General features: G+C 38.2%; 3 protein-coding genes across 5 annotated transcripts in view; 2 read left to right on the top strand and 1 right to left on the bottom strand.

The window, feature by feature from the left end:
* The window catches only part of osbpl3b (oxysterol binding protein-like 3b), a 33,016-nt gene extending 28,516 nt beyond the window's left edge, over window positions 1-4,500 (top strand). For all 3 annotated transcript variants that reach the window (XM_065958337.1, XM_065958336.1, XM_020637432.3), the window contains 2 exons: window positions 3,290-3,412; window positions 3,600-4,500. In XM_065958337.1, the coding sequence (XP_065814409.1) occupies window positions 3,290-3,412; window positions 3,600-3,696 (220 nt within the window). In that variant the 3' untranslated portion in view covers window positions 3,697-4,500. The remainder of the gene's footprint in view (window positions 1-3,289; window positions 3,413-3,599) is intronic.
* Window positions 4,501-13,442: 8,942 nt separating this feature from the next.
* igflr1 (IGF-like family receptor 1) lies at window positions 13,443-18,956 on the top strand. Its single transcript, XM_020637305.3, has 7 exons — window positions 13,443-13,659; window positions 13,801-13,993; window positions 14,137-14,164; window positions 15,267-15,327; window positions 15,410-15,484; window positions 15,853-15,957; window positions 17,415-18,956. The coding sequence occupies exons 1-7, from the start codon at window positions 13,575-13,577 to the stop codon at window positions 17,738-17,740; spliced, it is 873 nt and encodes a 290-aa protein (XP_020492961.1). The 5' UTR covers window positions 13,443-13,574; the 3' UTR covers window positions 17,741-18,956.
* Window positions 18,946-25,097, bottom strand: part of kmt2bb (lysine (K)-specific methyltransferase 2Bb) — a 25,212-nt gene continuing 19,060 nt past the window's right edge. Inside the window, exons 30-36 of the mRNA XM_065958334.1 lie at window positions 24,902-25,002; window positions 24,643-24,780; window positions 24,265-24,517; window positions 23,838-23,948; window positions 23,569-23,652; window positions 21,939-22,068; window positions 18,946-21,813 (exon numbers count right to left, since the gene is read on the bottom strand). Of these exons, the coding sequence (XP_065814406.1) occupies window positions 21,538-21,813; window positions 21,939-22,068; window positions 23,569-23,652; window positions 23,838-23,948; window positions 24,265-24,517; window positions 24,643-24,780; window positions 24,902-25,002 (1,093 nt within the window). The 3' untranslated portion in view covers window positions 18,946-21,537. The remainder of the gene's footprint in view (window positions 21,814-21,938; window positions 22,069-23,568; window positions 23,653-23,837; window positions 23,949-24,264; window positions 24,518-24,642; window positions 24,781-24,901; window positions 25,003-25,097) is intronic.

Here is a 25,097-nt window from a genome sequence, read left to right as displayed (position 1 = left end):
CTTTATAATAATAATAATAATACATTTTATTTATAAGCGCTTTTAAAAACTCAAAAACACTTTACAATAGTTAAAACATAAAGAACAGCACAGTAAGGACAGACTAACGGACATCGCAGCATTACGCACAAATCATAATCATAAGATAACAACAATAAAGAAAACAGAAAAAAAACTTTCAAATCACTTGTCAAAAATAGTTTTGATAAGTGATTTGAAAGTAGGAGGGTCGGTGCAGTGTGTAGGGAGTGAGTTCCAGAGGGAGGGGGCAGCTATGGAGAAGGCTCTGTCCCCCCAGGTTCGGTGCTTGGTTCTAAGAGGGGGAGATAGGGGGTTGGCTTTTGAGGAACGGAGGCTGCGTGCAGGAGTGTGAGGGTGAAGGCGAGCCGTGAGGTAGGAGGGGGCCTGGTGGTTAAGGGCTTTATGTGTGAGGAGAAGGTGTTCTTGAGGATAGGGGTGACGGCTGCCAGTTTGAGAGTTTTGTGTACTGAACCAGAGCAGAGGGAGGAGTTGATGATTGAGGTTATGAGTGGCGCGATGGCTGGGAGACAGTTTTTGACGAGACTGGATGGGATGGGATTGAGAATACTGGTGGAGGACTTCATGCTAGAGGTGATGATGGATAGCTCATTTGGGGAAACAGGGGAGAACTGAGACAGAGGTTGGGTGATGGGGCGAGGGGATGCGGGTAGGGATGAAGAGGGGACAGTGAGAGTGTTGAAGCTGCTGTAAATGGTGTCAATTTTTGATTGAAAGAATGAAAGAAAAGCGTTGCATTTATCAGCTGTGAAGGAGGGAGAGGTGTTGTCACTGGGTTTGAGGAGTTTGTTTATTGTAGAGAAGAGAGCCTTGGGGTTGGATGAGCCTGAGTGGATGAGGTGTGAGTAATAAGTGGACTGCACTGAGAGCTTCCATGTATTGTTTAAGGTAGTCAGAGTATGATTGGAAGTGAACTGTTAAACCGGTTTTCTTGTGGATTCTTTCGACCTGGCGTTTGCAGGATTTCCATGTTTATAGCCAGATGGTCGGAGATGTTGAGGTTGAGAAGTTGACGTGCTGTGTGAAGTTGAGGCAGTGAAGAAGGTCCAGGAATTCTTTGGCAGTTTAACATTGAGTGTCGTCGATGTGGAAGTTAAAATCCCCAAGGAGCAGAACAGAAGTTGAGATGGAGCAGAGTTGGGTCAGAAAGTCATGAAAATCACTGAAAAAAGAAGGGTTTGGTTTGGGGGGGGGGCGATAGATTACAGCAGTGACTAGGGGAGTGGGACCAGAGAGTTTGAAAGCAATGTGTTCAAATGAGTAAAATGCAGGGATGGAAATGGTGGTAGTTTTAATGTCCTTCCTGTAAACGGCTGCAACATCCCCACCCATTCCATCGGGACAGGGTTTGTCCATGTATGTGTATCCTGTGGGTGTGGTTTGGTTTAGTGAGAAATAGTCCAAGGGTTTTTGCCAGGTTTCGGTGAGACATAGGAAGTCCAGGTTGGTGTCGGTTATGAAGTCATGGAGAATGGGACTTTTATTGTTGAGGGAGCGAGTATTCAGCAAGGCCAGTTTCAGGTTATGATGTGGTGTTTTACAGTGTGAAGGGTGAGGGAGTGGCTGACAGGGGATGGTTGACAAATTTGAAAAATTGACAGATTTAGTGATTTTGTTTTTATTTGGATGCCTTCTTGTAATGAGAGTTTCTATTGCAGACAATGTCAGCTCTCGCTGTTGATCACAGCGAGAGCTGGGAGGATGGAGGAGCAGACCTTTGGACGGTAGGGTGTGCTGGAACCATAGAGGAAGATTGGGAATCGGCTGTATTGATGTCGTCATTTATTGATAGTCAGTTGCATGGCGTGTACTGTACTGTGTGTTGGATGTTTGTAGTTAGGAGGTGTGAGCCGGCTTTGTTTGGGTGAAGTCCGTCAGCTTTAAAAAGAGAGTAGCGGTTCCAGAGCAGATTAAAATTGTCAATGAAGGCCACATCGTGAGCCCTGCAGGTGGACTGCAGCCAGTGGTGGAGGTAGAGGGTTCTGCTGAAACGAGCGGCGTTGGACAGAGGCGCAGTGGGTCCGGAGATGAAAATGGATTTACCAGTTAGTATTAAGAGCTTGAAAAGTTGGTTGAAGTGCTCTTTGGTCAGTTCAGACTGTTGTCGAGAAGTGTCATTTGTGCCCACATGAATGATAAGGCGAGTGATGGTGGTGGGAAGAGAGGGCAGAGTCTTCCGGAGCCTTTCTAAAATGACGGGGACAGTAGCACCAGGGAGGCAGAGAGTGGTGGCATTGAAAAACCATACATTCCTTATTATGGAGTCGCCGATTATCAGAGTCGTAGGAGAGAAAAGTGGACGAGGGGGTGAAGCCTGAGTGCCGACAGTGCGAACCCGTGCGTGTCTGGTGACGTCAAGGCAGAGTGGACTCACCAGCTGAGGAGGCGCGGTCAGGGCAGGTGAACGCTCCGGTTGTTTGCTCATGACCTACAAAAGCACACGTGTCCATCAGCATAAAGGTTGATTATTTCTTCAATGTTAATTGTAATGCCTGATATTCATCAGGTGCCAGATTAGGCAATTAACAGCACACCAAAGAAGCAAAGAGAAAAAATCACAGTGAGTGATTTTTAATAGAAAGCAGGTCAAGATTTTTCTTCAGAAAACCCAACATCCAACTGTATGGGACAAAATCAGCAGAGTATTAAGACATGCTATTTTGTCCTTAGGGGGGCCCTACATAGACACAAACCGGAAGTATATGTCAACTGACTTTTATATAACATAAGATAACAGTGAAGAGTCCCCACACACACACACACACACACACACACACACACACACACACACACACACACACACACACACACACACACACACACACACACACACACACACACACACACACACACACACACACACACACACACACACGCTTCTTTTTCTAACAATCTGATGTTATAGATCTTAATCATTTCCTCTTGACACACTGTCTTATTTCGTGAGTAACTGCTGGGGGTTTTAGCTCACAAGACTTTAAACTGCACTCTGCTACAACATAGAAGAGGAACTGAAGAGGAACTGAAGAGGAACTGAAGAGGAACTGTCTATTTTCACTATGAAAAGAGATTGAAAAGTGTTGTCCTGTAAATACAGTTATGTTATCTTTCTATGATGCAAAAAGTGAATCAATGTGATTCAAAGTTCAACATTCAAAGTTTTAATTTTGAGGTATTGTCATATTTTACCATGTCGTGTAATTTTTGTCTCATGTTTGCAAAAATGAGTATGTCTTTGTCTGGCTGGCAGACTGCTGGAGGAGGGGAACTTGGAGGCCGCGGAAGAGCATAAACAGAGGATTGAACAGCTGCAGAGAGAGAGACGGAGACTCCTGGAGGAGAGCAACAGTGTACATCAGCCTAAATTCTTCAGGTAGCCTAAATATCCAGATGTATTAGTTTCTCACATAGATCTTAAATTATGGGAAATAAATTTGCTCTTATTTGTGTTATTCGCATTTTTGACATTATAAGAGCAGCCTCTATTATAACATCAGTTTCAACACATTTCCATCTCTCCCTATATTTACCACTTGTTTACTGTTCTTAAACCCCGATAGGAAGTCAAAGGATGATACCTGGGTGAGCAACAACACATACTGGGAGCTGAGGAAGGAGACCAACTTTAATCACATGGAGAGTCCGACACTGTGGTGACACCCACACTACAGACTCCACACATACGTTTAGACCTGCACAGCCTCTAATGTGATCAAGGCTGGTTCTGGAGATTTCTGTATCCCAGTCTTACCTTTCACATTCAGTGCTGGTCACACTTTTTGCAATTAATAAAGTCATTGCCTTAATTGCAAGTGCTTCTAGAAGTTGTGTAAACATTGTTTATGCAAAGATATTGACAGAATGTTGATACATTTTGTTGCCCATGTTTTCACTGGATATATTACATTTTACTACTAAAACTGAGAAAGGAACAACTACATGATATAAAGGGTAACAAATCCTTATCATAACTGGTATATATAATCTTTGAATTTAACAAACAACTGGTCACTTTAGCTGTTGTGTTATCATGGACATTCTCTACCTCGGAGACAAACAAGCCTAGATATGCGATGACCGTGTGTACATATCCAAACATCCAATATTTATTCTGCACCTGCCTGATGCCTTACTCATTGTACTCATGATGTTAATCTGTTTTTTTCTGCACCTCCGATATCTTTTAAAATGTTTTTTTAAAGGAATTCAGCACCTAAAGACAGATATTTCAAACCATACCTTTTTTGTTGGTCTCATAACAATCATCTGTTTTTTTTGCTAAGACTTTGTGAATGATTGTGCAACCATGAGCAGCAGTAGCAAACATGAAATCCAGCCTTTTTTTCCACTCTGTCCATTGCTGAATTGTGTACATGGACCCTGGGCTTCGGGACCAAACATGTCAAACCTTATGTTACAAGAGCTCAAATAAAATATCTGATGCCTTTTTTCGCGAAGTCATTCTGACTATCTTTGTGTGTCTGCAGCATTTTACACAACAGCTATGAACCAAACAATTGTCGTTCCTGTTGAAGAAATGACTAAGACTTGACTCCACACAATAAGACTCAGTTGACTCAGATGGCTTACATTGATGAAAGTTTATACAGCAGATGAATCCTCCGGAGGAGACATAATTCAACATCACACTTCTATACTCATGTCTTGCTCAATCACATCTGCCGAACTTCTTGAAAGGCATCGCATATATCCAAAAAGACATTATCATTATCAGGGTCATGTCACATTGACCTACCTAGTGGGTGTAGTGATGTAAATTGTTACAATGTGGAGCATAGGAGTGATCTCTTCTCTGTCTTATGAAATACTGTAGTAATCTCTTTGTACAGCAATACATGCATACAAATATGATAATGAGGCCTGGGTGGAATAAGTATATAACTGAGTATCATGCTTTAGCCAGAGAAGTGTTTAAATCATAGGTAGTAGCAGGTAGAGCCAAAAAAAGGCCAGTGTTGAAGTTCAATAAGCTCACCATTGCACAATTTTCGTAAGAAACTTTTGTAAGAAAATATTTCAGTAAAAACCAGATTTCTGGACACACAAAATTCCATGTAATTCCTTGTCCCTGGCCAAGTGGTTAGTTTGCGTGCCTAATGTACAGAGGATGTTGTCCTTGAAGTGGGTTTGACGCCAACCTAAGGCACCTTTCCTGAATATCATTCCCCACTCTATCTCTCCCTGATTTCCAACTCTATCAACTGTCCTGTCTCTACAATAAAGGCATGAAGGGCAAACTAAAAAAAAAAGAAGGTATAGGCCAGAAAATGTGCACTGTGTGACCATCTCTGCTTTGCATTTCCTCCTGGCTGTTGAAAGCCCTGGAAAAGTACCTGGCATGATTTCCAGAACAGGAAGAGGCCTCCTACAGGGTAAGTCTAGACAGAAGATTTTATTCTCCCAAACTCAGCCTTGCTGGACCGGATCTGAATGCATTTAAAAAAAAAATTAAAAAACAGTACACCATGGTTTAATATCTTTTTACTATTTTTCTCCAGTGAAATATTGTTGTCATCATCTGTTTTCCTTCAACTTTTAAGCTAACTTGGACAGAAAAAGAAAAAAAATGTCAATGCTTAGGATATTTAGCAAAAGAAAACAACTATTTCTTGAGTATTGCCAGGCACTATACCAAACATTTATATCATATAGCATATATATGACATATAGCTTGCATGCTGATTTTCTCTCCTGAGTGTGTGAAATGGACAACCTTGATCATTTGTTGCTGACAGGACATCAACTTTGCATGCCCACCTTGTCCCATCCCAATCCACTCAAAGGATCCAGTGTACCCTCTGTCTCACAGTTGCAGTCTCTTCTTACCAGGATACATAATACAAATTAAAATGCAAAGAAAACTTGCAGCATAGCAGCATTTGAAGTAGCATTTGGGTTCTTCCATTGATTAAAGACATAAGGACATAAGAGACAGGAGAGACACAGGTTTTGTTAAATCTGGCAAGATGAGCACTTAGGCTACATGAACTAACGCTCTGTAAAAGTACTTCAAACACTGAGAGAACAGAAAACAGGAAAAGGGACGGACAAAAATGTTTTGAGGGCTTCAGGTTTAAAGGCAAGCTTCTCTAAAAGACGTGATTCTACTAAATAAGCAGAACTTAACATCAGCTGCAGCTTAGCTCCCTCCTGCTGCTGCCTCAGCAGTACTTTTATGCTGTCGAGGCTCCTCTGAAATTCATTATCAACATGGGAAAGGATATTAATGTTATCTAACCTGTTATATTAAATCATTCGGTAATTAACTTTGATTTAACAATAACTTGTCAATAAAAACACTGGAGCAAGGTCTGTGTAGTTTTCAGAAACTGTGAAGATTGAGTCTAAAACATGCAGCAAACTCCAGTGTTGAAAAAGAATGCATATGTGGACAACTGTAGTTCCTCTAGTGTCTGCTTGAGGCTGGCTTCAAGAAACCCTGAAGTTACATAAACACCCCAATTGAAAAATGTCATTAACAAATGAACATGTTTGCAGCCTGTTATGATTTTGGTCTGATTAGTTATTGTTTTCATCAGCACACACTGTAAGGGTCAATTTTAACTTACTACAAGTTATAGTTAGGCTCGTGTCTGACCTGATTGACGGGCAAGCATGTAACGGTTTGTCAAGAGGATTTAAACCCGTCTCAGCTCCAGCTCTTAGCCTGTCTTTGAGTTGACTGAACATTAAGTTGAGACATCATTTCCAGCGTGGTGACCGACATCAGGGCTCGCAAAGCCTCCTGCAGCAACAGATGGATGACATCACTCAGGCTCTGTCCATTACTGTTCACAGTATATGCTCCAAAAGCATTCCTTCCTCATAAAAGAAAAAGAAAAAAAAGAGGAAACGTAGCCCACAAGAAAGTGTTAAACTAAATTGATACAGACAAGTTGCAGGAAATAAATATGGAGGGTAATCCAAAGATAAACATATAAGAACGAATATAGACATTTAATTATAGCCTAATAATAAACGAAGAAAACACGTAAATTGAATTGAAAGTTATGAGGTAAGTAAACAAATCGGAGTATTAAAACAAAGGTGAATGAAGCAAATGAACACATTGATCATCAGGATCACATCAGAAAAGGGACCTTTCCAACAAAATACCATTAAAGTGATTTTCTATAAATAAAAAAAATAAAAATGTACGCAGTTAGGTGCAAGTAACCTATAGGCCTAGCCCTTTGACTAAATATTGCTCACAAAGTTGCAGAGCAGTTTCTGCGACTGCGGTCAAGCCAGCCCCTACTCGAGTTTACATGGTGAAGTGAGCCGCCCCTAAAGTTGAAGTGCTCACGTATTCTGATCTTTATGGTAAATGCTCCGGACTGCAGAGCGAGCAGGAGTAACAGACAGGAAGAGCGATGACGTCAAGTGCTAAATGTCTAGGTCTTACCATAAAACTGGCTATGAGATACAAGTGTATGAAACGGGAGTAAACAGAATACTGTACAGGGAACAGCTTCGGAGGTCGGTGAAGTTAGTGAGAATAAATCTGCGAGTCTTCACAATTTAAAAAAAAAAAGTTTTCTGGAGAAAACAATAATTATATATATTTTCTTCCATAAGTACACAATGATGAAAGAGAAAATGATTCTGATATCGTTTGACTTACTTCCTAGACTACATGCACAAGTAATATGAAGTACCTTTACCTTGTACTTTTTGAGAAATCCATTGTCAAAGTCCCTTATAAATCACTATAATGAGTCTTTTTTATGACTTTGATGTCTTGTAAAAAAAAATTCTTCCATAAGTAGAAGATTATTCTGATATGGTTGGACTTATTACTTGGTTGGACACAGCTCTCTGCAGTGTTTTGAATGTGACAGTACCAATTTGATTCGCTCTGTCACAGCTACATGTTGCACTTTTAATACTTTGCAATAAACACACATACAAGCATTTTTCAAATATTAATAATCAGTCACGAATATAAAATTACTATTGACATTGTTTTTACATTTCTTATAAACATTAACATTTTCAAAGAACATACATATGAAATTACAACGACTCTGAACACCAACAACTATATACATCTATCTTTGAATTTGAAGTTTTTTATTTTCTGCCCTAAATGCAAAGAGCACAATCCCAATCGTTCACCCTTGCATGTTGGAGTTTTTCTTAATCCATGGCTAGGCACTGCTCATGGTACCATCTTTCGCATGTGTCACACTGTATCTGTAAAATAAAATGTGCAAACCTTTATCAACTTGTCAGGAATAGAGAATCTTTTGCAATAGAGAAACATTTCTAGTTATAGGCACTCATTGTAGACAGTCATGACTCACAGCGATATTTACCGAGGATATACTGGATTTCTGCTATATTTACAGTATGTGTAAAATGTCGCACATTCAGCCTTTAAGACCAAATTTTGATTTAGGAACATCTCTGTATAGAAGTGCTGCCGGTTTGTGTCAAAAGTACAGTTGAGCTCAGTACATGACAGTAATGTGAAGGCTGAAACTGATTTGATACATTACATTAACACTCACTGGACTTAAATGTTTTCTGTTTACATTGCACTCTGTTGTAGACTGCAAATCATGCACATATCTGCACAACTCCTCCATTGCACATTTTGTGTTATATATTCTATTACATATTTTTTATTGCTTTTTATATTTTTATCTTATTCTTTTTAAGATGTCAGCAGGAGATCTTGTGCTTTTATTCTGATTCTGAAGAGTCAATAACCCTGTTTCAAGGTGGAAAACCATAACTTACTGACTAAACTTAAATCTAGAATCCTCTGTTGTGGATTTTTCTGTTGGTAATAAAATATCTCAAGTCAAAGTCTTTTGTCTTTGTGTATTTTATTGGATATAATAAAAAGTTATTTTGCAAAAGGGGTAATCAGCTACAAAAGTAACATCAGTCACCAAAAGATTGCATCTTTGCATCAAAGATTCCCGGGGCAGTCCCGGTTGCAGAGCATAATTATACTTTCACAGGGTATTTCACAGGTATTTGCATATACATGAGCGATACATCGTCATTGGTTTGAGCTTGCCCTAGTGACTACGCCTTCTGCTAGTTTGCCTGGTGATTTATCTATGCAAGCTTCTATAAAGGCACCTGGTACGGAGGAACACCAACAGAAACTCCTTTGTCAGGAGGGCACTGATTTAGGGTCATGCTGTACTCAGATCCTGAGGAGTGTTCCTGTTGGAGATACAGACCAAGGCCATACAGAGAAACAGTTTCTAATTGCTGAATGATGCACAAACATCCTAATCTTTTAAGGTCAAACGAAGGCAACAGACAGATAGTATTTTTCCACTACACCTCTCATAACCCTCTTATTGTCACTGTATAAACTTTTATTAAACACTATAAAAACTAACACTTAAAAGAAGTCAACATACATTTGAGTATTCATTTCATCTGTTGACATTCAACATGGTCAGAATTGTCAAAATCAGATGTAATTGCACATTATTTTGTATCTTCTCTCTGTTCACCTTTAGTACATATTGGAAATAAATAAATAACACAGAGCGGTTGTGCATCTAAAACCACACATTTTAATTTACAGTTTTATCATAGGATAAACCATAAATTATAAAGAACACACAGCGACAACCTCTCACCCAGTCAGTAGTTGGAGGCCCTGATCCTGGGGGCTTTGAGGTCGAGCACATAGCACAGTGGTTGTCCATGTCAAACACTGGCAGAAAATAAAATTATATTCAGTCACATAATATGTACATTTTTAAGTTTATTAACACTTTTTTTTAACATGTAAACACATACAAGAACTTTAAATGGCTCCTTAAAATTTGTCTGGCTGCCATTACATTTTTAACCATTTTTAAAACTGAAATTTTCATGATAGTAGCTCAAATAAAAGTCAATATGACGCAAACAATGAGCTCAACTGCAGATTGAGTGTACTTAAGCTAAATCAGGCAAAGTTTTTATTGAAACAATCAACACTAAATCCATGGATTCAAAGGAGAGAGGACACTGAAACAGCGTTAAGGCTTCGGTCTTGAGAGCATGTTTGTCATTTTACATGTTTTATTTATATTTAGAGATAAATAAAGGAAAATCTTGAATGTTGGTTTTCTTTTTATTTATGAATTGCAGAGATATTCAGTTGTCAATATCCATTGAACTGACTAAATCAACTCCAAAGTACTATCTGAAGACTTAGTATTGGTATATACTCATCACAAATAACTGCAAGAAACAGTCTACAACAAGCCTGATTTCTATTCTCCCAATTATTGCAAATCTTTTTTTCTACAATAGCAGAAATGCATATTCTTTTCATATTTCTGATATTATTTATTTGTATTGTCATCTAACAAACACAATTGAAAACATATTATTTGTAAATACATACATGGTGATGAAAAACAATTCTGATGATGCCACAATTTAACTCTGATCATCCTATCCACTCAGCAGATAGCCTCAGACTCCCCCTGCTCCTAGCCATCTGTCTGTCACTCAGTTTCCCCATCAGCTTCCATGCATACAGAACTCAATCATTCATTAAGATTAAGATTAAGAAAGCAATGATTCTGGGGACTATGAAAAGCTGCATTTCGTGAACTCATTTTCAGAGGCTGTAGTGTGTTTAGATGTGTTAGATTGAATTTGATTAAAATAAGTTTATCAGTTATACAACAAAACTCAAACCTTTAATATAATTTAAAGGGGAAATTACTTTCTTACCTGAACCACTGAGTAAAGATAGTGCAAGCTTTGTCCTCTCAAATGCCATCTCCTTCTTGGATGTCCCAAAGGACATACCTGGCAATGCCGGAAAGGCCTCCATCAGGGCCTTTGCCATCTACACCAACACATAAAATGAAGCGTTTCATCTTTATTGTGTTTCACAAGAATAACTTGGACTTTTCTCATAGAAAAAAATCAAAATCAAAGTATTGTTATACTTGTAATATGTAAATGACAAAGTGCATGAGCTGTATCGACTTTTTTTTACATGTCAAGTATTAAAAGAGCACTCACCTTCCCAAATGTTGAGAAAGAAAACAATCTGTGAACAAAGTGAATCAGTAAATCAAAAAGAATGCTTAAAAGATGAAATTCTTCATGTTACATTTTGTTAACGAAATGCTGAAGCCTAGTTCCAGTGAATGCAATATTCTTCAGTTGGCCGAAAATAGTCAAAGTATTAACAACATGGTCCAGAAATGATTAGTGAAATTGTGATACTGATAGGCCAAGAAACCTTCATCCACTTAAACACAGATAAAGCTGACTTAAAGAGTCAGACATGTACCTACACAAAGAATCATAAACCTAGAAGGTATATATTCATAAAGGGTCTAATAATAAACAGCTAGGGTGAGCTAGGATTGAGACCATCATCTTTGACATGATTCAAATCAAACTCATCCATAGCTGACACTTTAGTGCATGCACTGGCCAAATAGAATTCCCGCAAGTCGAGTAAAAGTTCAAATAACAATAGGCTACAAAAGATTATTATGGGCTTATCATTGGGTCAGTGAGTAATGTGACAGCTCACTGGACTTGTTGCAGGAATGCACAGCAGTGCATGAGAACTTTGTTGAAAAAGTTCAATGCCATAAAGCTTAAATAAACATTTATTGGATTGGATTTTTTTTTTGTTACATCTTTGTTGACTCACAAGGGATGCAGGCATATTAACCGCAGATGACAACTTCAAAATGTCCTGCTGGTTTTACGTGTAGGACAATAAAGACAGACACAGCATGCATTCGATGACCAAGATAGTTTCCCCTGATCATGTGTCTCATGATCATTTGTGTCTCATGATTATTTTCCTTTGATGAATGCAATGGCTTCCCTAAATTTTCGGAGCAAGCCTTTGCGTTAAAATGGCGTTCGCCTTAGCACCCGCAATGGGGGCCCTATCTTCACACTTAGCTAAATACATTGTAACATATCTTTCAAAGATATGTAGTATACTGGAAACATTTCATTAATATGTTATGTTGCCTCTATAGGATACAAAAAGACAAGAAATATGTCAGCATTGTGTGAAAAAAGCGGTAGCATATAACTGTCATCTGCTACTCTGTTGAACATTAACATCAACTATTTAGAATAAACCTACCCTTGACGATTTGTCATCATTGATTCCACATTGGTCTTTGAAAAAACCTGGTAGCCTATACGCAAATATTCTACAAACTTGTTGAGAAAATAACTCTCCACCCAATTGCGCACACGAAGTCCTCTCTGTCCGTCAAGTCCTCAACTCAAATCACCTCCTCAACTCAAATCACCTCCTCAACTCAAATCACCTCCTCAACTCAAATCACCTCCTCAACGCGTCCACAAGGAGAGGAAGAGTTTATGACTTCAACGCTTTCTGATTGTCAAGGTAAAAATAAGGGTCAAGGTAAAATAAGTGTAAAAACAAGCCCACACACTCAAAAGCTAAACAGAACATATAGGGTAAAACTGATGTCTATTTATAAGTTTAATTATTGTTAAAATATAAAATCATTATAATTAATACACATTGTAATGTTGTGGGTTATGATGGCAAATGTATTTATGAAGTTAAAGGTAGGCCTATATAAATGTGTAAAACAATTTTTGATGAATTAACAGTTTTTTGAAAAGGGCCTCAGGGTTTGAGAAAATAACAGGCTCATTATTGTGCTGTATTATCTCAGAAAGTACACAGTAAAAGTACCTAAATGTACTTATGGAAGATTTTGTTTTTATATGACATCAAAGTCAGAAAAATAAGACTCAACAATATGACATATAATGGACTTTGAAAGTGGAGTTCACAAAAAGTGCAGTAATAGTTACTGCATAGTAACTGTGCATGTAGTCTAACAAGTACTAAGTCCAACCATATCAGAATAATCTTCTACTTATGGACGAATTTCTTTTTACAAGACATCAAAGTCATCAAAAAGACTGAAGTGATTTTACTGAAAAAGTGATTTATAAGGGACTTTGACAATGGATTTCTCAAAAAGTACAAAGTAAAAGTACTTCATAGTCCAGGTGCATGTAGTCTAGGAAGTACTAAGTCCAACCATATCAGAATCATTGTCTACTTATGGAAGAACATATATTTTTATATTTTTTTCCCAGGAAAACACCTTACTTTGAAAAACGGAAGTTATCGCAGACTCGCAGTATTATTCTCAAACTAATTTCACCGACCTCCGAAGCTGTTCCCTGAACATTATTTTGTTTGCTCCCGTTTCATACACGTGTATCTCATAGCCAGTTTTATGGTAAGACTTCGGCATTCATCACTTTTGCCTGGAAAAGGAGATTAATAACAGACTCACTCTTCCTGTCTGTTACTCCTGCTCGCTCTGCAGTCCGGAGCATTTACCATAAAGATCAGAATACGTGAGCACTTCAACTTTAGGGGCGGCTCACTTCACCATGTAAAAGCGAGGAGCGGCTGGCTTGACCGCAGTTTTCCTCGGTACGTGTTGTGTTGCTTTGTCTTCCAATATCAATAGTCTACTTGTTCCATCTTCCGCAATTTAGAGACGATGGGGCTCTCTGATAAATGCCCCGATCTGAAAACACGATGGGACAGGATTTTGGAGGTGTGTGTGCCATGTCCTCGGAAGCCAGGTAGGATTATATTAGCCTATATTATATTATATTACATTATATTATATTTGTTAGCCTATATAATATTATATCAGCCTATAGGCTACTTTATATATTATTATCGTTATTATAATGACTAAAGTGACTTATATTACATTACAGGACATGAAGTCAACCCTAACTGTGGCTTTGATGATTACGGAGGGAGACACGCTCCCCCTATCACACCGTGCAAACCCGATACGTTTAATGATGACAGCAGTGCGTACTGTAAACCTTGTGCCTTGTGCCCCCATGGTTTTATTATTTCAAGCCCATGCAACTCAACTATCGACACCAAGTGCGAAGAAACAAGGTAAGAATGTAAAAGAATTGCCATGTCCTTGACAAAGACAGGAAGGCGGAGGTCGATCTGTAAACATCATCAGTGTCGAGTTGTTTTTGTTTAATTTTGTGTTATAAAGTCAAACGCGTTGGGTGTTTTCTGATTTTCTACAGACACCCGGGGACCGAAGTTCCAGTCAATGTGAGTAGTCTAGTATCCTCTTCGGGATTTGTCAAGTAGATAAGTCTTTGTACCAGAATGCGTTGGCTAAATATGGAGATTGGAAACTTGTTTAGGTCTATAGCATCTCTTTAGGAATCTAAACCGTCTCAGCCCCCGACATTTTTCAGCAGCGCTTCAATGTTAAAGTCATTATTTAGGCTACGTAAATGACCAATAATGACTAAGATGAACTATGACGTCAGGGCTTATTTAGGCAACAAGTAAAAGGAAATACACCAACACTAAATAAAAAGTTCCCAGTTTGAGTCATCGAGTGTTTTTTTATAGCCTTTTTTTTTAAAATAGAAATGTTAGAAATATCTGAGCTATTATCAACATGTAGGTATATTTAAATATCGATCAATCAAAATATCACAATATCATCATCAAAATAGGCTAGACCCCTTTTTTTTAGCACTTCATAATGTGGTGGAATTTCTGTAGTTATTTAGATTATAATGTACAGATGTCATTATGTTTATTCACTGTTTTTTAGTGTCAGTCAGACCTGACAGAGTTCAGTTGTTATTAATACACCAAGTACAGCTTAGAGAGTTTCAACTGTTTTTCCTGATATCTGCAAGGATGTTTGGTAGACTTGTTGTCTGCTCCAGTGTTATTGACATCACAGTTTAGTCTAGGTCTGATAATGATAATGTCTTTTTGGATATATGCGATGCCTTTCAAGAAGTTCGGCAGATGTGATTGAGCAAGACACGAGTACAGAAGTGTGATGTTGAATTATGTCTCCTCCGGAGGATTCATCTGCTGTATAAACTTTCATCAATGTAAGCCATCTGACACAGCTGAGTCTTATTGTGTGGAGTCAAGTCTTAGTCATTTCTTCAACACATAAAATCCGTATTTTCAATGTGGAAGCTTTTTCATTTATTTATTCTGTCACTGAAACTTTTTTTTTTTTCAAAGGATAGCTTCTGGTAAAAATACCAAATAGCACACATATATTAGCCTATGTAGACTACATGTTTTTTGGTGACAGTTGAGAGCATACAATGAAACAGAAACACCATAACAGCATGTAACCTACTGTCACAAGAAGTTCACTCTTTTTCCATTTCAGAATCAGACAAGTCAAGGACCCACTTCATCACCAAATGCAACATCTTTTCATAGTGCATTGTGTAAGCAAAATAAACAATTGTTTATGGAATAAGACGTGTATTTTCATTATCTTCATCTAACCCTGACATTTTCCATTTGCAGGGACAGTCCCATTGGCTATCCTTGTTATGGTTGTAGTGTTTTCTGCTTACATCTTTTACATGAAACGGAAAAAGGGTAAGTATGTTTTTTAACTTTATTTTGTCCCATTGAGATTAAATTGACCTTTACGAGAGAGACCTGGCCACGATAGCAGCCAAAGACAATAACAAACACATAGAACATAACGCAACATGGACAAATCATGACAATAACACAGCATGGGAAAAAAACACAAGCAGTTCTTTTAAAGTAACCGCTAAAACATGAAACAGTGGGAAAAGTATTTTATGCGGAGCTCCTAGACTGAGAAACTGCATACAGGCTGACCACTGCAAACATGTTATTTTTCTGTAATGTAATACTAGAGTAGGGCATGGGTGGGTTTACTGTAACTTGTAATTATGTCAAGATATGTGTGTCTCTTGTGTTTGGGTTCATCACAGGTCAGAACACAGTCATGAATTACAGCAGAAGATCATCATACATTAAAGCAGGCTTCACTCCACTTTCTGCCGAAGCCTTAAACAATGATCTGAAGGATGTTCTGAGTGAGTGGAAATGAGAAATGTCTCTTCATATGAACTAAATCTTAACTTTTTATCAGAGATATTGGTAACAGATGAGAGCAGTTTCCCATGAAAACTCCCTGTGACTTCAAGGACCTTTTTCTGTTACATTTGGTAGTTATCTGGAAGTAAATCTTATCACATTTGGTTTCACTTCCTACATTTTTTATTTTTTACGTTTGTCCTTGAAAAGGTTGCTCAGTCAGATTCATGATGTGCTGTAAAACCACAAAATTGTTTGCATCTGTTGGTGAGTTTCAATGTCATTAGTGTGCTAAGCTGTTCAAACTGTTCCAAAGAAGTAGACAGTACAAGTAAACATGCCTCCAACGCCCATAAAACGAAATGAGACTGCAGGGCTGTGTCACAAAACCCACATCATGACATGTTGAAAAGAGAATTAAGAGAAGCACTAAAGTTATAGAAATGAAAAAAGAAATAGTAGGAGCTTTGAAATGTGTGTTTGGCTTCAGGAAGTTAAGAGTAAACAAGCTGACATGTTTGGTGTCAGTAAATGATATAGAATAACGCACTACATATTTATAAGATTGTTTTTCTTATTATAAAATGCTTTAATATGAAAAGAGAGAAAAACAAAGAACGTGAAACAAAACAGCTTATACTCACAACAATGGAGCCGTCAATGAAGAAACAACACTCTTCTGCCATCTAGTGAGTATTTAGACACAGTCCAGCCAGGCCAGAAGGGGAAACTATTCACACAGATTAGTGTAAACTAAATGGGCCAATGCTACCTGCAGAATATAAAATAAAGTAGTAAATAACAACTCACTGTGTCAAACACCAAGTCTAATGCTAATGCCAGTAGCAGGATACTTGTTGGCGTCCTCCTCGCAGCTTTTTCACAACGCTGTGATGTAAACAGGGGACCTCGTCTCCAGAGTGAAGAAACATCTCATGAGCCTGGTGGGATACCACAGGGCTTGTGCCCTTTCCTGTCCTTAGTTGAGGTTCAATGGTTTTGTTTATGAAAATAAACAAAACAAAGTGAAGAAACATGTTAGACAGGTAGGGGTTTTAAGGCGTGTTGAGTGGGTGTGGCCAAGAAAAAGGGTTTGGAATGGGCGGTGTCTTAAGTTTTATTTTTTAAACCGTCACACAATTATGTAAATATAGGGAGTTAAACATAGCATTTGCTATTAAAAGGAGCAGAACTTTATAGAAAATATGTTTCTTAATGTTCAGTAACAATATTTAAATAAGCAGGGAAATGTGAGTGGAGTGAAATCTACACACCATTTAACAGTGACGGTTAAGTCAACAATAAAAGTCTTACTATGTAATAATAGATGTCTTCTTACCAAAATCTGTGCATATATATATATATATATATATATATATAATATTATAGCAACATTTAAAGAAGACTTTCTTAAACTGACAGATGCTTTTTAACCACTCACATCTTTCTCTCGTAGGTCCTAATGTCATGTCAGCACCGTTACAGACGGTCCTGGACAACCTGGATGTTTTGGAAGATCTGGTGATTTTGTTGGATCCAGAAAGCCATGGAGTGAAAAACACCAAACATCTGGCTTCTCATTGCTCCTTCACCTCCACCTGGATCACTTACACCTACTCAATGAAGGACAGTAAGAGCCCTCTGAAAGCTGTGTTGGAGGGGGTCACCAGCAGGCACCCTGACTGGACTGTGGGGCACCTCGCCAAGCTGCTCAGACAGATGGAGCGCAACGATGCCATCGCTGTCCTCGCCAAAATCAGACTGAGTGAGATGGACGTGTAGCAATGTTTCCACCTGTAAAGACTTTGCTTGCACGTTTTATTTTCTCTGATCAGTTCTGTTAGATTTAAAACAGTCGATGTTTACCAAATCACATATACATGTGCACTTCCTGAAAACATCAGAAGTAATTCAAAGGACAAATGATGGGGTCCTGGTTTGATGAAGAAAGTGTTAAAAAAAAAATAAACTACATAATGATGTGGCTCTGGATTAGCTTGCCAAAGTTAGGACAGCTATAACTTCCACTCAAAGTGGTGCAGTTAACTCTGGCTTGGCTCCATATTTTCAACAGAAAGCTTATGAAAAAACAACTTACATTTAAAAAGCCAAGACTGAAAATCCCTCCCTCGTTCAGACACAAAGGGGGCCAAATTCTTCCAATATGATGCTCATGGTGGGAAGCTCACAAACTAATGATAAACTGCTTTGATTCAAGTTTGAAAATCATATAAACCTAAGCTAACAACTGATCATTAGCCCACTTCTTAGTGAAAATAAGGAGGGACATCATGATATATTCAAGGCAAAACATGTTTGATAATCCTTCAGTTGTTAACAACTTTCAACCACACACTGTATACCTAAAAATACCAAGTGACAGTTACAAAACATAACAGAGCTAATGTTAATGTGAGCACGTCAGCAGAAAGGTTAGGTAGGGGTTAGTTTGATGCTAACGGTAGCTGTTAATAGCCAAAGAGTCTTAACACATTTGTGAACTCACGAGGGCAACTAATTCTTCTATTTAGTGAGTAGGTTGTGACTCCAGACACAACTTCAAAGCAGGTATTAATGAAAGAGTCTTTCAAGTTGCCTTATGGGAAGTGTAGGATTCAGTGTTTTTGGAACCCATCAAATACAAGAGACTAGAAGTAAGGTCAGTCCATTCTTTGAGTAGCTTTAGAGGTTTATACTTACATGACTGAAAGAACAAAAGCACACGGATCCTTCAGGCTTTCAAATGATTTTACACATAAACAGATGAAGAAATGTATCACCGCTGTATTAAACCTCTTTTTTTTTTTTTTACTTTGGTTGCATTGAAAATTCACAACTGCTTTTAGAACTATATATTTGTGTATCATTTGTACCCGCTTTTTTTTTTACAACAAATGAACATGAAGAACAATTACTGTTTTTAAAAAAGTTGAAATGTAAAAAAAAAGCCATTTAACATGCAAACTTTTTCAAATAAAAAAATGAAATTGTTCAAACATCTTAACATCTTTATTAAGCAAATAACATTATAAATAAAAAAAGTGCATAGAAAAATTAAACAGGTTTAGAAATATGTATACAAATATTTACAAACGCAATGTTTATTTGTACATTGTAACAAAGACGTAAATTTAAAGATCACATATTTTCTCATTTTTATGTCTTTTATACACTTACTTTAAAATAACCCTACTTTATATATATATATATATTTATTTATATATATGTGTTATATAACATACAGCTTTTTTAACAGATTCTGGGAGAGATGGTCATGATAACTTAAGGTTTTGACTAGTGCTTTGCATCCTTCATTGCAAACACACAAAATGACCAACAGATGCACCCAAAAACACACACGCACATGTACTCGCTCGCTCACTCACTCGCTCACACACTCACTCACACACCCGCTCACTCACTCACACTCGCTCACTCACACTCGCTCACTCACTCACTCACACACTCTCACACACACACACTAGTTCTGCAGGACTGTAAAACCAAACTACTCTTAAATTATCATCCTCTCTTTTTGCATCAGTATTCCCAAACATCTGTGTAAACAGCTGAGGTAGAATCCTTGCAAGGAGTTGGGAGTGACTCTGCTCTTGTTGTCAGCTGGGTGATTGACACAAGTTAATCTGGGCTCCATCCCAGTGATTGGACATGCAAGAAGGAAAGAGGATTAAGATGAAAACTCAACATGATGAACATTGTTACAATGGGTTTGAAAAGAAAAAAAAAAAGAAGGAAAAAAAGATGATCATGGGCTTGGAGAGGCAAACAGTGCTCACTTAACTCCTGTGGCTGATTCTAAGACCGTCAATATTACGCCATAACAACGAAAAATGAATAAAACGGATTCTTTAAAAATACCTGCTTTAGAACAATTTGTCATTAAGGCTTAATGCATGACAAGACTGCCCAACAGAAAATTCAAGTAAGGTGGTGAAACAAAGGACATCATTAAAATAAAAAAAGTGAAAAAATTAAAATAATAAAAAAAAGGATACATTTGGGGGAGATCACGTAATACACTGGACCCCCACCTTTTATACAGAGCACAACCTTTAACCATTAAAAATAAATCAAAACATGAATAAATAGAACTACCAATTTGAACAGTGTGGATTAGATTAGCCTCATCAACGACAGCACTGAACATCAACTAAGAACAACACGAAAGATCATTTTTAAGGTGCTGAGTACATCTCTCAGCCCCCGTTTTTAGACTGAACAGCAACATCTGGAGAAATGTGACTGCAGCCGGAGCTGAACACCCACACAGTGGCGATGCTTTTTTTTTTACCAGTGCTTTCCCTGATTAAGATAAACTGAAGGTTTCACAAAGATGGAAATAATTTCAATGTCTGATAGTGATTTATGTGCAAGTGTAGGTTAGCAAAGTCTTATTGCAATAGGTAATCAGCATCGGCCATGACAGTTATAAAATATATATTTTAAAAACTGATATTCACCACAACTCTTTACTTTTGGCTTAGGTAGTGTTTGCTACATACACTGTACATCAAGAAACAAACACGTGTTAAAGACATGTCTCTGTCTTTATAAATATGACACACTGTTATCGACTTAAACGGTTACTTTTCAAAACTCCCTTAACATCTAAACAGGAAGAGCAGAGGTGTGAATTCTCCCTTAAACCTCAACAGGAAGAGCATAGGTATGAATAGCATATCATGATGTGAAACTAAGAAGACGCTTTATGATCTGATGATTAGAGTACTGCTTGCGTGCATGAATTTAAGAGAAATGGCCTCATTAAGGTGAATTAACAGCTAAATAATTCCTGATTTACTTATGACTTTAAAGATGTTTTCAAAGCTTAGCACCATGGTTAATTCGTTATTCACGAGATATAAAACTCTACAAAGAAAAAAAATATCTACAACATGAGAAATGTAAGATGTAAGAGGAAACACAAATGAAGATTTAGATGAATGTATGGCTCAAGAACTGACCTCTGAACCGCACGTAGGGGGGCTGTTACGTTATGGACTGGAGGATGGAGCAATCATCGTTACAGACAGAGATCCCCTCCCCAGAAATGAATTAAACATCTTAGGAATCTCTTGAAGTCCAGCTATAGGTTTTCAGCAATGATTTGAACAGATAAGGCTTGACGTGTTAATCAAATAAATTCTGTTGGAATCGTCCATATTGGTGCCCCTTCAATTTTAAATAGTGGTTTTAAATGTCTTGTTCTCATGAACATCAAAACCACTTCCTCTGTCGTGGTGGCGATGCTGGGCCAGCTGCACATCTGAATTCTCTAGAAGTACCTTGTGAACACATATACCAGATAAGACACTATCTCAACAGTTAATGCATGATCTCTGCAGGTTGTCATCCTCCTCTTCTTCTGTTTCAAATTCCAAAAAATGTCCACATATCAATTTTTTCACCAGCAAATATTCCTGACTGGTCACATAGTGGCTTTTCCCCCTTCTGTACAACTGCACACTGCCTCCCCAAGCCCAATCCAGTGCCACCTTGATTTAAGGCTTACTAGTAAACACGTTGCTCCTTTTTCTTAAAAAAAAGAAAGAGATGTCTCAGTTTAGGAAACGGCGACAGCGTCGGGCCCCACAGTTGCAATTGAGTTTGTTGCTGGCGTCCTCAATGGGGAACTTGTAATCATAGGTGAGCTCCTCCCCTCTGTAGATCTTCCTCAGGGCGAAGATGACGATGTGCTTTCGACCCTCCACGTTGATCACTCGGGAGTAGCAGTTAGGTTCACAGGAGTGGTTGATGAATCTTGCCGCATTGCCGTGCATGGTCGCATCCACCACATCAAAGTCATCAATACGAAACATGTAGCAGCCAATGCCCTGAGGAGGCGGAAAAAAAGAACACCCTATTGATACATCATCTGACCCAGCACAACTTTTACATACAGCAATAAACAGGATTAGATGAGAATGAAAGAGATTTTTAAAAAAGAAACCAGACAGACCTTGCCATCGTAGTACTTCTCTCTTTTGTCAGTGAGCACTGCTCGGATGACGATGCCAGCGTATTCAATCACCATCTCCCCTGCCTCAATGTTCCTCTTACAGAACAGGCCGCGCCCATGGATAGCAGACCTGACACACACAACACACACAGGTCAGCTCTGCACTTGTTCTTTTGCTGGTGTCATAATGAGATGTAGACTTGGGGCACTTTGTGGATGTGATTTTCATGTATTTCCTCTCTGCTACAGAATTTAAATGGGCTGAAAGACGAGTATCAACTGGAGTCATTTGAATTAGTGACAGGGGAAAGTATAAGAGGGCTAATTATTAGACTAATAGATATATTTCAGTCAATTAAAAAAGTGGGCTAGAACATCAACAAATCCAATATTGATGTTTTAGTAGTAGTATACGTTGTTTTAGGTTGGTTTTAACTTGTCAAGGAGAAAAACGCTTTCATTTGCCCATCATTATCATTACTATCAAACACCTGCTAAGCTATTGACATTTCCGTCAGCCACAGCTCTACTTGTTCTTTTTCAGTGCTGAATAGATCAGCGTTTTAAGCATGCTAAGCTACAATGATTACTACAGTTGAAGTTTTACCTTCCAGATACCAACTTGTTACGAGGTTTAATTGGGAGCATGATGTCATTTTTCACTTGAGCATGTTTCTCCGTAGGGTTGGGACAAAATATTGACAAAATATCACAGTACTGCCTGATGTTAAAAATATGGCGCTCTAAATATATTTCCCTGCAAATATGATAGAAGTCTGTGGTTTCTCCAGACATACCAGAGGCTTCTCTGAGATTATCAGATTAACTGCGCTGCATTAGCTATATCTTGTTTGTGTCGTTGTTGTTGATAGAGTTCACATGCTGACTAGATCACCACACAGCCTACACAACTTTAATTTGTTTTTACTCTACATTTGATAAACTGGATTCAGATTTATCTTGTATTATGCCTTCGACTTTCTGTCAATTCCGAACCAAAGGATTGCCGGTCCTGCATTTTCTCTGTTGTTTTCATGCTCACATGAATTGTTCTGTGATCTTAATAAACTTAAATACCTATTCTATACATTGAAATGTCAGATAAATGTTGGTATTTATCCTTAAGGAGGCTCGTGCTGAAAAGATCTGCATGCAAAACACTCCTTTTGTGCGGTGATGTGAATATTCTAAAATTACTTATTTTTTCCTTTCTTTTACCACTTTATCATATATAGATTCTATAAGCCGTTTGCTCGCTTCACTTTATCTCTATGCTACTTGATCACTGCTGCTCTCTCTTACTAGCAGCCGTTTTTGGATCAAGGAGCCAGGCAACAAGCCAAACAGCGACATCTCCAAGTGTGGAGGCCGTTGCTATAACAGGAATGTTTGAGAAAATTTAAGGACATATTTAATCCATTTAATGTATTGATGTACTGATGAAAACAAATGTTGGCTATATCTTTTTTTGTTGCAGTGCTTCCATAAATTATCACAAATCTTTACAGTTGTAAGTAAAGTAAAAGTAAAATAAAGTTTGAATCCCCTAATGTTTCCACCTAAAGATAAAGATGCAACTGAAATCTCTGCATGCATAACATACAAAGTGCAAGTGTAGTTCTGTGCTTACCTGTACACGCCCACAGCCTCCTTGGAGGTTCTTTCCAGATGTCTGAAGCGCATAGCCATGGGTAACTCCAAACTAGTAGCCCGTCTAAGATGAAGAGCACATGATAGTTCACAAAAACATCGAGCAACAAATATTTAGCTATATTGTATAAGAAAAAGGCCAGAATGGTTTAAATATGTATTCAGTTTGTTTACAGCAATGTGCTTTGAAAGTGTTGACTATATTTTAACCCGAAAAAAAAACATTTAACTATATGGGTGAAGCCTCACCTTGTCGACTTCAAAAGAACCTCATCTTCCTCATCATCATAAGGCCCAATGTCATCAGGAAGCTGTCTATGCTGAGAAGCTAGGAAGTTAAATATGTCAAAGGTGGATTTCCTGTAGAGAGAAGGAGAAAATGAAAATAGGTTATGATGTATAGAAGTGCACCAATTCACACACTCACAAAGTGAAATACTAATTCAATATTGATTATTTTCTAGTCCTTTTATGAATATGTATGGAAAAAAGAGCATTCATTAAAATGCAGAACTGATGAGTAAAGATTATTTCAGTGACTGGTGTCTGTTTTATGAGGTCATTAAGAATGACATTGCGGTTAAATCCTCTCCTATGGATTACCACCAGCAATAAAGATATTGGCGAGAGTAAACTGTTAAGCTTGTACACTTTGAAGTCAAATTGGTGCACATACCTAAGGTAGAGCTCAGAGCGTGCACACCCGCTGGGATTGACAGGGAGGTCGTCCTCCTGGCTGAACTGTTTGAAGAAACGGAAAGTATGTCGTTGACAACGATGGGCTCCCTGAAGTTGCTCCAGCAAAAACACCACTGCATCATGGACCAGACCGAACATGCGGCCTCCAGTGATCCTCTGAAAGGTCAGTGGTCTTAACCGGGCAATAGCTCGTGCCTCCTGCACTCCCTCTATCACTGCTTTCCAGGCCACTGAAAGGAGGAAAAAGAATGAAGATACAATACTACACCAATACCTTTAAAGAAAGTCTGACTATTAATTAAGAACATGTTAGATAATTTGAGGCTTTCTTGAACATTTTAAAAAAAAAGCTTACCCTCAATACTGTCTGCCTCTACACTGAAACCATCATCGCTGGTTATCTCAAATCTCAAGTGTGGCAGGTCTTTATTAGTTTGATATTCCTCATCTTCATCAGGGGACAGTGGTTCATCATCAGATGTAGAAGCAGCACCTGAAAAGGCACGATTTTTACAATACAATACAACTATTCAGAAGTGTTATACAGTATGTGGCAGACCTTGTGGTTATGTTTTAAGATAAAGAAATCGTTTAGAATATGCAGTTACAACTACCTGAGTATTTCTTCCAGTCAGAGAGAGCACTGTGCCCCACTGTTTCCCACGCTTGCTGATTGCCCTGTTCACCCTGAGACATGAAATCCCAAGGCTCTGACCTGAGGAAGAAAAGGGAATTCAAGGTTTTCAATCAAAACTTTTGTAACACAATTGTGAAAATACTAACAAAAACTTGTATATAGACAAGTTAACC

Source organism: Labrus bergylta, chromosome 8 (assembly GCF_963930695.1).
Source record: "Labrus bergylta chromosome 8, fLabBer1.1, whole genome shotgun sequence".
Lineage (NCBI taxonomy): Eukaryota > Metazoa > Chordata > Actinopteri > Labriformes > Labridae > Labrus > Labrus bergylta.
The sequence above is the reverse complement of the archived record's forward strand: the minus strand, read 5'-3'. Positions and strand labels throughout refer to the sequence as shown.